This window comes from Hemicordylus capensis, chromosome 4, assembly GCF_027244095.1.
Source record: "Hemicordylus capensis ecotype Gifberg chromosome 4, rHemCap1.1.pri, whole genome shotgun sequence".
Lineage (NCBI taxonomy): Eukaryota > Metazoa > Chordata > Lepidosauria > Squamata > Cordylidae > Hemicordylus > Hemicordylus capensis.
Genome location: NC_069660.1, coordinates 242327267 through 242339983, shown reverse-complemented (window position 1 = coordinate 242339983; position 12717 = coordinate 242327267). Strand labels below are relative to the sequence as shown.

General features: G+C 43.5%; 1 protein-coding gene across 7 annotated transcripts; it reads left to right on the top strand.

The window, feature by feature from the left end:
* Window positions 1-315: 315 nt before the first annotated feature.
* TGIF1 (TGFB induced factor homeobox 1) lies at window positions 316-12296 on the top strand. 7 transcript variants are annotated; one of them, XM_053242481.1, is made up of 3 exons: window positions 316-480; window positions 9646-9875; window positions 11260-12296. In XM_053242481.1, exons 2-3 carry the CDS (start codon window positions 9693-9695, stop codon window positions 11812-11814), a joined length of 738 nt encoding a protein of 245 aa, XP_053098456.1. In that variant the 5' UTR covers window positions 316-480; window positions 9646-9692; the 3' UTR covers window positions 11815-12296. The 7 variants fall into 7 exon arrangements, with proteins under 7 accessions (XP_053098456.1, XP_053098454.1, XP_053098452.1 ...); XM_053242479.1 differs by lacking the exon at window positions 316-480 and adding an exon at window positions 508-722; XM_053242477.1 differs by lacking the exon at window positions 316-480 and adding an exon at window positions 1300-1873.
* Window positions 12297-12717: the final 421 nt, after the last annotated feature.

Genomic DNA, 12717 nt, shown 5'->3' with positions numbered 1-12717 from the left:
GAGTAATCTCGGGGACTTTCGTAGGACTACAGCTACCGAGTAAATATGAACCTTGTCGTGCTTAAACGACTGGGGGAAAGTATTATTCAAGCCAGTATACAGAAGTAGTAGTAAAGTAGTTTGAGGATCGCCCGGTTGATGAGTTGAGTCGCCACAATCTGCGGCGCCCTCGGTTTTTAACACAGCCAGGAGCTGCAGTGATCTAAAACCACGCTGCCTGGGAAGAAATCAGATTTGAGCCTCTGTTGTCGCAGCTGTATATTCGCTGTGACTGATAAGTTGTAAAGCATGACAGTACTGTGTGACTGTCTCTCCCGCGTGCCAGGAATTTTCGCAACGGGGTCACCAGGCAGATCCGACTCCCACAACAAGGTCCCAGATAAGGAGAAGAAAGAATCCTCGACTCCTCCCCCATCCCACCGCCCAAGTAGCTCGGAAGGGGAGGGCGGGCGGAGAGCACTAGTGATAAAACTGTACCCGGTAAGGCTGCGATCTTTAAAAACCCGGAGGAGTAAGCCCCCAGTCCCCATTGAACTCGCGAAGTTACTTCCGAGTAAGCGAACCTCCCCTTTCCACTCCACCCCCAGGATTTTTCATTCACATTCATCTAGGAGTGGATGGAACTCATCCAACAGCAGCCGGAGACCACCGGCGGGGGCGGAGAGGATTGGGCGCGGGGGCATAAACGGGTCAAAGTGTATGGGAGAGGAGTTTTATCTCAGGTTAGTTTTCTGAAACAAAAATACACTGTAATCCTATCACCCTGTTCTCATATTATTTACTCTAAAGCCCTTTGATTTTGATGGTGCCCACACATTCAAGGAATTGTTGTTAGGGTTGCAATCCTATTTCAACTTCCAAGTTGAAGGTTCGGAAAGGAGGAAAGAAGCTCCTCGTCTGGGCCCTCTAGCACCTCCCGTGTCGGACAGGGCAAGCCAGGGGCATCTGGGAGCTGGTCTTGTGGTAGCAAGCATGAATTATCCCCTTTGCTAAGCAGTGTACACCCCGGTTTGCATTTGAATGGGAGACCTGTGAGTACAGTAAGAAATTCCCCTTAGGCTCTGAGGCCGCTCTGTGAAGAGCAGCTGCCTGTTTGCATGCAGAAGGCTCAAAGTTTCCTCCCTGATAGGGCTGGGAGAGCCTCCTGCCTGCAACCTTGGAGAAGCCGCTGCCAGTCTGTGTAGACAATACTGAGCTTGATGGACCATTGGTCTGACTCTGTATAAGGCAGCTTCCTGTGTTCCTAAACCACACACACACACACCCTTCTCCCTTGTACTGTTTTCCAATTTCGTGATCAAACGGCTGCCTGGGAAGCAAAGCGGGAAGCGAAGAGGGGGCCTAAGGCTCCTCCTGCTTGCCTGCCCTGTCACCATGACGAGCAGCCTTGCAGAAACGCCTGTCTATCCCCCCCCCCCCATCTGACAGTCACTCTCACAAGCCGCCAGGGGAGGGGAAGAGGCGGCGGCAGCAGTAGTGGTGGTGGTGGCAAAGGCAGCTCTGGCTCTTAGTTACTCTCTCGCTTACTCATTGCTGGGAGGTGGGGGAGGGCGCACCTCGTGGAGGCGGCAGCAGCGGCAGCAGCAGCTTGCTTTCCTCACTTCGCCAGGCACAAGTTAAAGAACAAAGAAAGAAGCAGCGGTAGAGAGAGCGCGCCGGTCTCAAGTTACTTTCAGTTCCAACCAGACCTCGGAGCACTGTCCATTCAACGCACTAGGCGCCGTTTAAGAGCAGCGGCGTGGAGAGATTCGCCTTGTTCCCGTCCTCTCCCCTGCCTTTTCCAAGTTTTTTCCTGGCCCTCTGAGTATAAGAGTTGGCATCACGAGGATAGGGCACAAGGAGTTTCCAAGGACCAAGATGAAAACTAAAAAAAGTAAGTAGCCGTGCTATGTTTTGAACGCGGTTGTGGCTGGCTGTTAAAGTGAAAAACAACAACACAAAAACCTTCTGCTCTGCCTCTCCTCGTGGTGTTGCTAAACAATTGAAAGTGAAGAGCGAGAGAGCGTGTTGCGCCGGGCGCTTCTTTGTGACCTCCCGCGTGTAGTTTGTTTAAAAAAAAATCACACCTTCGCCCGCCGCCTCCAAACTGAGCCTGATCCTTCCGCCCTTTGTGCAGCCTGTGTCCCAAAGGGTAGCTGAGGAGGTTCCCCACCCAGACAAAACAGGAGAGCGCTGCTGTCTGCTGGGAGGCTACCGCATCCCGGTGCTACTGGCGCCCTGTCAAAACATGTCCCAACTGCCTGCTTTGTGTCCGGGCAAAGTTTTCTTCGCATCTGCTGCTCCCTCCTCCCCTTACGTCTGTTCGTTTTATTTTGCTCTGCTTTCCTCTACTGTAGAAAACACAACTTTTTCATTCAGGTAATCAAGCATGGCCTTCACCGTTTCTCCTGTTCAATAGTATTCTTTAAGCAGGCTAGCAAAGGGACTTTCTTTGTTTGCGATTTTCGAAGGGGGAGGGAGGGCATGGAGACGGGGGTGGAGCCTTTTAAAATGCACTTTGAAACCCTTTCAGTGCAGTTTTGTTTATACATATTCTAGCTCTGTAAAAAATACACCTCGCCCCTTTAAAAGGAACATGAAAGTAGGCACTTTTATATGCACTTTCCTCGCCCAGAATGGAAGGCTGTGAAGCAAAAGCTAACTTTATAAATCACTTTCTTGCTGTTTGACAGGGTGGATTTCCCCCTCTTTTTTTAAACCAGGGATTGTTCATTGTTTCCATTTGTGAACTTCAGAATGACTTAAACTCGTGGCTAGTTACAAAATTAAGAAACTTCATTTTTTAAACTTGTCTTTGCAACTTCCTTTTCTCTGTTGTTAGCCTTATCGCATACTACCGTTGGTATTTCAAGGCAATGAAAATAGAAAGTTAAAGGGGGGGTGGCATTATGTATGTTTTTTCTTTTGCTGGACACTGTGCTGCATTCATACTCCAGACATCCTGCTTTCCTGCCAAACTCTTGCAGCAGTTTGTGTTTATGTACACCTCCTCTCCCTTTTCTGAGTTCTTTCTGTGTAACTTAAGAGGTGTTCTCTATTAACATAGTCTGTAGTTCTCATAGGGAGCTTGGAACTGAACCTAAAATAGACAAAGGAAACCGGGTCACAAAGACCAGAGTCAGGCAATAGTAAGGGGGATAAGCTTGCAACAAATGAGGAGAGTACCATTAGGGGTCAACGTCTATGTGTATTAAGTCTGTTCTGTCCAAACATTTTTGTTCTCTGGAGTGATTTTGGATTGCATGTATGCCAAGGCCAGTCTTTAGAATACATGCTTCATCTTGGCTGCTGAACTTCCAAGTTTGTTCAAATAAGTAGTATTACTGGGCAAAAAAAATGCAGAGTGAATTATATAGAGGAGTTATTTTTAGAACATTCCTCTGCTCCTTCTATTTGCACAGCAGTGGTGAGCTGGTTTCCTGTCTGCTGCTAGTTCCATTGTTTAAGCTTTTCACCCCAGGGCAGCTGTTCTCTCTCTCTCTCTCTCTCAAAATGTAAAGTCCATACATATCTAACTGCTTGCCTCCACTTTGTATCAAAGTTAAATGGAATCTTAATGCTGTCAAGTGTTCTGTGTTTGTGTGTGCTCCGTGGAAGTTTAAATACTAATGAAGGAGAGAGCTGTGTAGTGAGTTTAGGGAGTGCATGAAACAATGAGAAACATAGCATGATGGATGCAGGATTTCTAAGATGAGGAGGCCATTGACAGGGGTGGGGGGTGGGAAGCACATGTGGCCAAGTGGAAACTGAATAAAAGTTTGCAGTTGCTTGAAGTTTTACACTCTACTGAAGCAAATAACGGGGTTGTTGTTTTTAAAGTTAGGCTTGCGGTTGCACGTGGCCAGATTGCTTATTGTTTGTTCTAAAAATCTAAAGTATAATCCTAACAACTGAAGGTTCCAGTTAAATACATGGGACTTGGTTCTATGTAAAAGTGTTTTGGATTAGGTTTATTGTAGTTCTCAAGACATTTTAAATCTATTTTTAAAGGGCAGACCCTTAAAAGGAGAATTGTGATTCCTTTGGGACCACTAACATTAAGTAAGGGGGTGGGAGTGGGAGTGGGATAAAGAAGTTTTAAGATATGATTGAGGAACCCAACAAGTTGTCTCCCTCTTCCTCTGCATTTTATTTAAATTGTATAGTATACTGAGAGCTGGTCTTGTGGTAGCAAGCATGACTTGTCCCCTTAGCTAAGCAGGGTGCACCCTGGTTGCATATGAATGGGAGACTAGAAGTGTGAGCACTGTAAGATATTCCCCTCAGGAGATGAAATGCTCCAAGTTCCCTCCCTGGCTTCTCCAAGATAGGAGGACTGAGATTCCTGCCTACAACCTTGGAGGAGCCGCTGCCAGTCTGTGAAGACAGTGCTGAGCTAGATAGACCAATGGTCTGACTCGGTATACGACAGCTTCCTATGTACTTACACAACTAATAACACACCTGTTGATGTAAAATTTTGGATGAAATCAAATTCTTTTATAAACTCTTCTTTAATGGGCTGTACTCTAAATCAGCTCCATAAACCTCTTGTTTGGGTTTTGAAGAGGACTCAGAGGTTAGAAGTATCTCTTAAAATAAATGTATTGGGCCAAGGAAGTTGCAAGCAAATGCTAAGAGGTAGAGCATTTTTCTTGGCCTTTCTTGCCCTAAAATTAGTGTGTGACTTCTCTTAATTTTAGTCTGTCACACTGTGGTCTTCTGAATTGACAGGTTTAGGAGATAGTTGGGTAATTTCCACTAAGCTACTTCAGGCAGCTTAGTTCTTGGTAGCTTTGTACTAAAGGTTTAATTGTTCTTCCAGTTCTAGCCTGGGACCTTTCTTTGTTTTGTTTACACTTGGGAAAACTCCATAGCACACATTCATTCTTTATTTATGACAATAGGACATAGTGAAACAAATGCAACTGCATTTTCTTTTAGGAAACACTTTTTCTCTCACAAATGTTGGCATCATTTGAATCTTTTATATGTGATTTAGCCCTACTCTGGAGTAAAGTCTGCAGCTGCATGCTGGGAATGTTTTGCTTCAAGTCAACATCAACTGCAGTTAAACAAGAGCCTCACTAAACAAAGTGAAAGAGATTTGTGGAGAAAGCTGTCCAGCATGTTGTTCTTTTGGCAAAGAGGAAGTCTGCTCCTTGAAAGCTTCTTTGTAAATTTTATTGAAGCAGCTGCTTTCTACCACTTCTCCTTTCAGTAGTGAGTTGTTTTTTTAAACAGGACAACACTTCTATCATTTTATCTTGCCTGCTTTTAAATAGGTTTCCCTATTTTCTTCTAATATACACAGTTCAAGTTGTTTACTTCCCATCTGTGACCATGTCTGTCTAGGGTGTCTGTGTGTGGTCTGATGCACAAGAACATTGTGTTATTTTTTTCTGAATTTATATAGAAGATTTAAAATGGTGAATCATTCAGACAAAGACAGAGGTTTGATCTTGCTGACAGACTTACTATTTGACAATCTGCCATGCTGGGTGTGTTTGTCTAGAATGGCTTTCAGGTCTCCAGTTGCATTCATGAGTTTTGTACTGGTGAACTGATGGTGCAACCACAAATTGTGACTGTAGTAACTTTTTTGTTACTAAGAATACTGTGAAGAACACAGGGACATGAAGGAGAACGTTCTATCTAAAGCTGTTTAAATTGGCCTCAATGATACACACATTTGCAGCTGCTTAAATTAAAGCAATGCAATCAATCTTTCTTTCTTTCTTTCTTTCTTTCTTTCTTTCTTTCTTTCTTTCTTTCTTTCTTTCTTTCTTTCTTTCATAACAGTTAACACATAAGATTGGCAGTCCAACCAGGATTCTTTTTAACTGTGCCCTGTTAAAACAGGAAATCAAGAGCAGTCTGATTACTAACAAGTGGAAAAACCAAAGCTAGCCTGTAATCAGCACAAATGCTCTAGTGTAAACAAAGCCATGACAGCACCAATATGGCCTTTGCTCTAATGAGAAATCAGCTGGACCGGGATGGGGGGGATCTGCTATCTGTAGCTTCCTGTTGCTTGCTACAGCTTCTGCACAAATATGAGGACTCTTTGTGGGCAGTTCACTGGTCTTGGTGCATCTTTATTGACAACTGCTCTTTATCCCAAGAGAAGTTGCATGGCAGTTTTTTCCTGTTTACCCAAAACCTGTTTTGTATCATTAACCTCTTAGCAGAGAGAACATGTCACAATAAGTAAGCAGATCAAAGAGCAGGCATCACTGCTGGCTTTTTCTGCCTTCACTTTTATTTGCTTGGTTGTGTGCTTTACAGGTTTTTGTTTGTGGTGATGATGGTGGAGAACAGATTTTTAATTTATTTTATGAGGAGGGGCACTAGAAAGGAAGAACAATAAACATGCCTAGCTTTTTAACATACTAATCAGCACAGGTTTTGAACAGTTCTTTGTGCTCTTCAGGCAATATCCTGATATAGCTAGTTAAAATACTTCAGCATGACTGTTTACCTTAAGGCAGGACCTGTCATGTAAATACTTGCGTAATGTCTGTGTGGACCCATTGTCTTCTCTTCAGTTGCCACTTTGTGAAACACTTGCTGTCCCTGACTATGCCCCAGTGTTACCCAAGTGTGGATGGCACCAGTCAAGCATAGGATGGCTAAGTGACTCCATGATGGCACCTGGATGTCTGGATTTCAATCAAGGTTGCATGGCAACCTAGGAGAAGGGGTTGCAGGATTATATGGCATGTTTCCATACAGAAGAATTCCATGGCATTGCACACGTTTATATTGCTGTGTCTATGAGGAGAGCCAGCATTTTGCTGGGGAGCGGCATGGGGAAGGCCATGTGCACAAGGAGCAAGCAAGCTCACTGCAGGTAGTGCTGTGAACTGCTCGGTAGCATAACAAGAAAGGGCAATTCAAGGGAAAAGAGAAGACTGGGTTTATGCCCGATCCTCAACAATGTTACTTTTGTTTCTACAAGGTACAGTCTATCTTCTGGGAGTCCCTGTGGCAACAATGGGTCCAGGCAGGAAAAGATGGAGGCAAAATGACTATAACACAGGCCTCCAACTCCACAGAGCAATATTCTAACCCAGTAGTTCTCAAACTGGGAGCCTCCAGATGATGCTGAACTACAACTCCCGTCAGCCCCAGCTACAATTTATTGTGGCTGGGGATGATGGGAGCTGTAGTTCAGCAACATCTGGAGGCCCCCAGTTTGGGAACCACTGTTCAAAGCAATCACTCTCTCAGGGACCAATCCTAGGAGATGCCTCTTGTGCCACCATGGGAGTTCCTCTAGCCATAAAGCCTAATAGTAAAGAGGCCCCACATGGATCCATAGCTCAGTCCTAGGTCCTAGGTCCAGTCTCTGGCCAGTCTCCCAAGGGAAGGGCTAGATGCATACATAATCTGGGTATGCTATGTGATGACCAACAGCTTCACCCAGTTCGTGCCCCAGAATGCCTTTCACATCCTTCCCCCTCAATATCCAGTGCTGCTGGCACGTTTTGAAATCTGTTTTCCTTTCTTCACTCCATGCAGCCCAACTGCTGGGTTTATCATCACACCAGCATGACAAGGAGCAATGGGTACAGCCTTCCCCATCACTATTTCTATCCCTGGAAGAGCGACAACTGTTACATCACTGTGTCACATGCTCTAGAAAGTCACAGGAGCCCTGCTCAAAGCAAAAGGTGGCTACTTCACAGGTCAACAGCTGGCTTTCCATTTATCAGTGTTGCTGCAGTGGGTCTTACCCGTGGACTGCATGCTACACAGAGAGTAGGAAACCTGCCCCTACAAGTAGCTGCCTGAGGGGAAACAAGAGAAATTTAAAAGTAGTGATGAATAATGACACTGTGCCAGCTGCAGCAGATAGATCCAGTGACTAGCTGCTCACTAGGGATTGTTGAGCAAGGATTAATGATCCTTTGTCACATTTACAGCAGACACTGCTGCCACCTGTTGGGTGAAGGAGAATTGTTATGTCACTGCACAGTAACAAGATATTTTGGGGTGTATATGTGTGGAAAGAGACTCAGTGGTCATGTGTATAGCCCTCATTTTTCTGGTGCACCTTGTGGGAGGAGGAAGAAAGAAGTGCCGGTGTCAAGGTATAGTCTCCTGCTCAGCGTGGTGTAGTGGTTAGAGTGCTAGACTAGGACTGGGGAGACCCAAGTTCAAATCCTCATTCAGCCATGAGACTAGCTGGGTGACTCTGGGCCAGTCACTTCTCTCTCAGCCTAACCTACTTCACAGGGTTGTTGTGAAAGAGAAACTCAAGTATGTAGTACACCGCTCTGTGCTCCTTGGAGGAAGAGCGGGATATACATGTAAAAATAAAATAAAATAAAATAAATCTTCCCTCTCACTTTCCTGTCTGTGTTGAGGAGTTGAGTTCCTGGTGGGCGTTAGTGTGGAGTCCTGAAGCAAGGTACCTGTGAAGGCTCTGGGAAGACAAGTGTTGTTCAGCTGATCTTCAGCTGTGTTCCCTAGCTGGGGTGCTTATATCTGTTTTGTATTTGATTTTTAAGATTCCTAATTTAGGGCGGGTAAAGCTGAAACAAGGTGCAATTTGATTCGTTTCTTCAGATTCTTTGACTACAAAGGTGAACATATTAATACTTTTAAGTTACAGAATAGAACTGAAGACTGGTTGCACAATAGCTGTTTCTGAAATGGTGTAGTTGATCTTAATTTAGTTAGCTGCATTTATTCTATGAAACGTAGCAGGAATGCTGCATGACCCATTAATACTTGAATACAACCTAATCTATGGCCCGGCCCTAAGATTTGCTGCACCCGCATAAAAATGCTTAGAATGAAGCATATAAACTGTTGCATTAGCAGTGTCAAAGCTTATGAATAGTACATTAGTTATTTTGGCACATATTTTTTGGGTTAAAGTGTTATAACCTCAATGGCAATAAACCATCTAAATTTCAAGTTCTCTGTCTTGAGATGTTGGTGAATAGGACTTTTCATGAGATGTGTAAAGATCTCATAAACATATCATATAAATGGGGGAAAGTGTGCAGTAATTTTAAAGGATCAATGAGCAGGAAATGGAGCATGACTGTTTCTCCAGAAAAAAATGAAATTAGTGTGAAATTACTCTGTGGGTTGCTTTTTCAGGTGTATGCTTCTTCCCACCCTTCTGTGTTCACTTTGTATTTAATCTTTTGTTGTACTTCATGGAAATCAGAACTAGGTTTTCCTTTTGCCTCTGTTTCCGTCCCCTCAGTTGATAACTTTCTGGAAAAAGCAGATAAAGTTTAAAAATCCAGAAGCCACACTGAGTTAGTAAGAAGTGTTAGACTTGTCATTGATTCAATACATTAACTCTTTTAGTTCTTGTTTGTTGGCTGTCTGCCTGACCATGCAGTGCTTAGCTTTGAAGCAAAACTGCTGTATTCATACCCAGTATTTGATATGATGCTAGTAAATGATGCAAGCTATTGTATGTATGTGGCCAGGTGGATGGTTGCTAAGGAGATCATTACACCTATGCATACAGAACCATCCCCAGAATGCAGGTCACAGGCTCTACTGTTGCACAGGGAGTCTACAGCTTGCCCTTCTCTGGTGAACATTACCTTGCTTTATCTGCAGCAAGATAACAACATGTGTCTGGATGGATAAAATGCTGCATGTACAAGTGTGATTTCACTGTTTTTATCATAGGTGCTGTTGTTGCAATATCTGGTAGTGAGACAGATGATGATGACAGCATGGATGTCCCTCTGGATCTGTCCTCTTCTGCCAGCTCCATCAAGAGGAGAAGACGGGGTAATCTGCCCAAGGAATCGGTGCAGATTCTTCGAGACTGGCTATATGAGCATCGCTATAATGCTTATCCTTCAGAACAAGAGAAAGCACTACTGTCCCGACAGACACATCTTTCCACACTACAGGTATTTAAGAGTACTCTGGTTATGTGTAAGGCTATAATCCTTGACACACTTGCCTGGGAGTAAGCCCCACTTAATTCAGTGGGACTTACTTCTGAGTAAATTTGCATAGCAGAGGGGAGGGACTATAGGTAAAGGTCCCAGGTTCAGTCTCAGGCATGTGGCATTTCCAGTTCTGACTAGAACGTGACTTTCCATGGTTTCAGTGTAGACAGTATTGATCTAGAAGGACCAGTGGTCTGATTGGGTATATAAGGCAGCTTCCTATGATTGTGCTGCATGACAGTGTTTGATGTACGGTTATTAGTTTCCATTTTAAAGCCCTTCACTTTTAAAGGGGTGGTCATGTGCAGTGCATGTTTGTTAGTTGCTGACTTTGAAAGGGGCTGTTTGAGTTTTGGATCTTATTACAATCCATACAGACACACAAAGGAGCTCAGCTTAATGCTTTGCATAGTTTTTCTTCAGGTTCCCCTGAGGCCCATGTATGCTGTCAAACAGTTTTAAATACCCTTGACAATGCTGGTCATTTTGCATATTTTCAGAGAATACCCTGTACCACGTAACTTAAGTTTCTTGTACAGGTGCAAAACAGAGAGTGAGAGGACCTGGTTGACAAGATGTGAATACACAGTACAGTGGCTCTGGAATAAACCCTTCATATTTTTTAAAAAATGTATATAGATGTATAATGTATTGTGTGTGCATTATAGGCTTGTGTGTGTGTTAGGAGTGCACAAGCTCAACTTGCTCAATAGGTTCAATGCAATTCTAGTTTTACCATTTTAGATCATGTTACCATTTCTGGAATAATTAGTGTCATTGCTTTGTGAGCATTAATCAAGTTCTCTTTGATTCAGTGGCATAAGGGAAAACAGCCCTTAGAGAATAAACATGAAAAAGGCTATTGATTGAGCTGTCTTTTATTGCCCAGGAAACTGACTTGATATTCAAACAAGGGCAAACTTTAGTGAGGTAATCCCTGTTTTGCCTGTTGACACAGTCAGTTGAACAGGGCAAATCAGTTACTGTTTGTGGGAGGAGTGACTCTTTCACAGGGAAACATTTTCCTGTTGTTAATTAACCTAAATGTAATGAACAATGGGTAATAGGTGAACATGTGTACAGAGCTGTAAGCTAAACCTATTGGTTCAGGCTAAACAGCCTTCAGATAGCCTAAGGCTTTTTAGTAAGCAGAAAGGGCTGGTAGAAACAGGGAGAAAGGAAGGGCCTTTCATCGGGTGTGTCAGAACTTGTCTGCCAGCCTTTCTTTTGTCCTGCAGTTAAAAGAATCTGCTTGAAGGGATTTGTTAATTTTAACTGAACTACTCTGTCACGTAGTCAGCAATGAATGAAGGTAGGAATTAAGATGTCCTTGTATTCTCAGGTCTGCAACTGGTTTATCAATGCACGCCGCAGGCTTCTACCTGACATGCTGAGAAAGGATGGGAAGGACCCAAATCAATTCACTATCTCACGAAGAGGGACTAAGATGGCAGATGGCAGCCCCATGGAATTCTCTATAGGCTCAAAAACCTGCATTCCACTGATTGAAAGCTCATTCCTCTCTGGTAGCACAGGACCAAACAAGACTTGTAAACCCCCTTCCCCAGGGTCAGTTTTGGCTCGACCATCGGTAATTTGCCACACCACAGTAACTGCACTGCAAGATTCTCCTTTCCATTTTGGTCAACCAGCTGGTCCTGGTCAGTCCCCAGATGATCTGCAGCGGGCCTCACCTACCATCTTCACAGACAGCTCTCTCATATACCATGAGGATGTATGTAAGCTGGGACCTAGTACAAATGCACAGAGTGGGCTTTTCAACACTCCCCCTCCTACTCCTCCAGACCTCAATCAGGATTTTAGTGGATTTCAGCTCTTGGTGGATGTTGCACTCAAACAGGCAGAGATGGAACTGCAGGCAAAACTCATGGAATAAGCCCTTTTTCCCCTTATTTTTCCTCTCCCCTGGCAGGGATGTAATAGAAAAAAGTGGCAACTGTCTACATGATATCAAAGACTAACTGCATTATTTTTTTAATTAATCTTATTTGCACAAGGGATTGCTGAATTGAAGCTTCCTGTCACTGAAGTGGTCTTCAGTGGAGTACAGTCATTCCATAAACTTAAAGCTACTGTAGAAACAAAAGGGTTTTCTTTTCTTTTTTAAATAAATGTTTCTTAGTAGGTTTTTCATAATGTGAGATGGTTCCCAAAATCATGTGATTTGTTTTGTTATTATTTTCATTGTTGCTTTCAGACTGTGCAATATTTAGTAATAAGATTAGTCTTCATATCATTCCCATGTGGAACAAAATATACCAACAGACTGTCTTAAAACAATTTTCAGATTTTAAAACAAGTTTGAATTTGGATGATTATACTTTTTCATGATGTAATAAAATATTTTCTTTAACAGTTTATTCACACTGAGTATTCTGTTGAACTGGTTTCTCAGAAAAGACAACCAGCTGCACTGTAGCACGGAGACAATAACAATAAAAGCCAGTATGAATTTTCAAAGCACTCATTTAACATTTGACTCTACAGCATAAGACAAAATCTGTCTATCATAGGAACATAGGAAGCTGCTATATACTGAGTCAGACCATTGGTCCATCTAGTTCAGTATTGTCTACCCAGACTGGCAGCAGCTTCTCCAAGGTTACAGGCAGGAGTCTCTCTCATCCCTGTCTTGGAGGTGCTAGGGAAGGAACCTTGTGCATGCAAGCATATAGGTGCTCTTCCCAGAGTGGCCCCATCCCTTCAGGGGAATATCTTACAGTGTTCATACATGTAGTCTCCCACTCAAATGCAAACCAGGGTGGACCTTGCTTAGCAA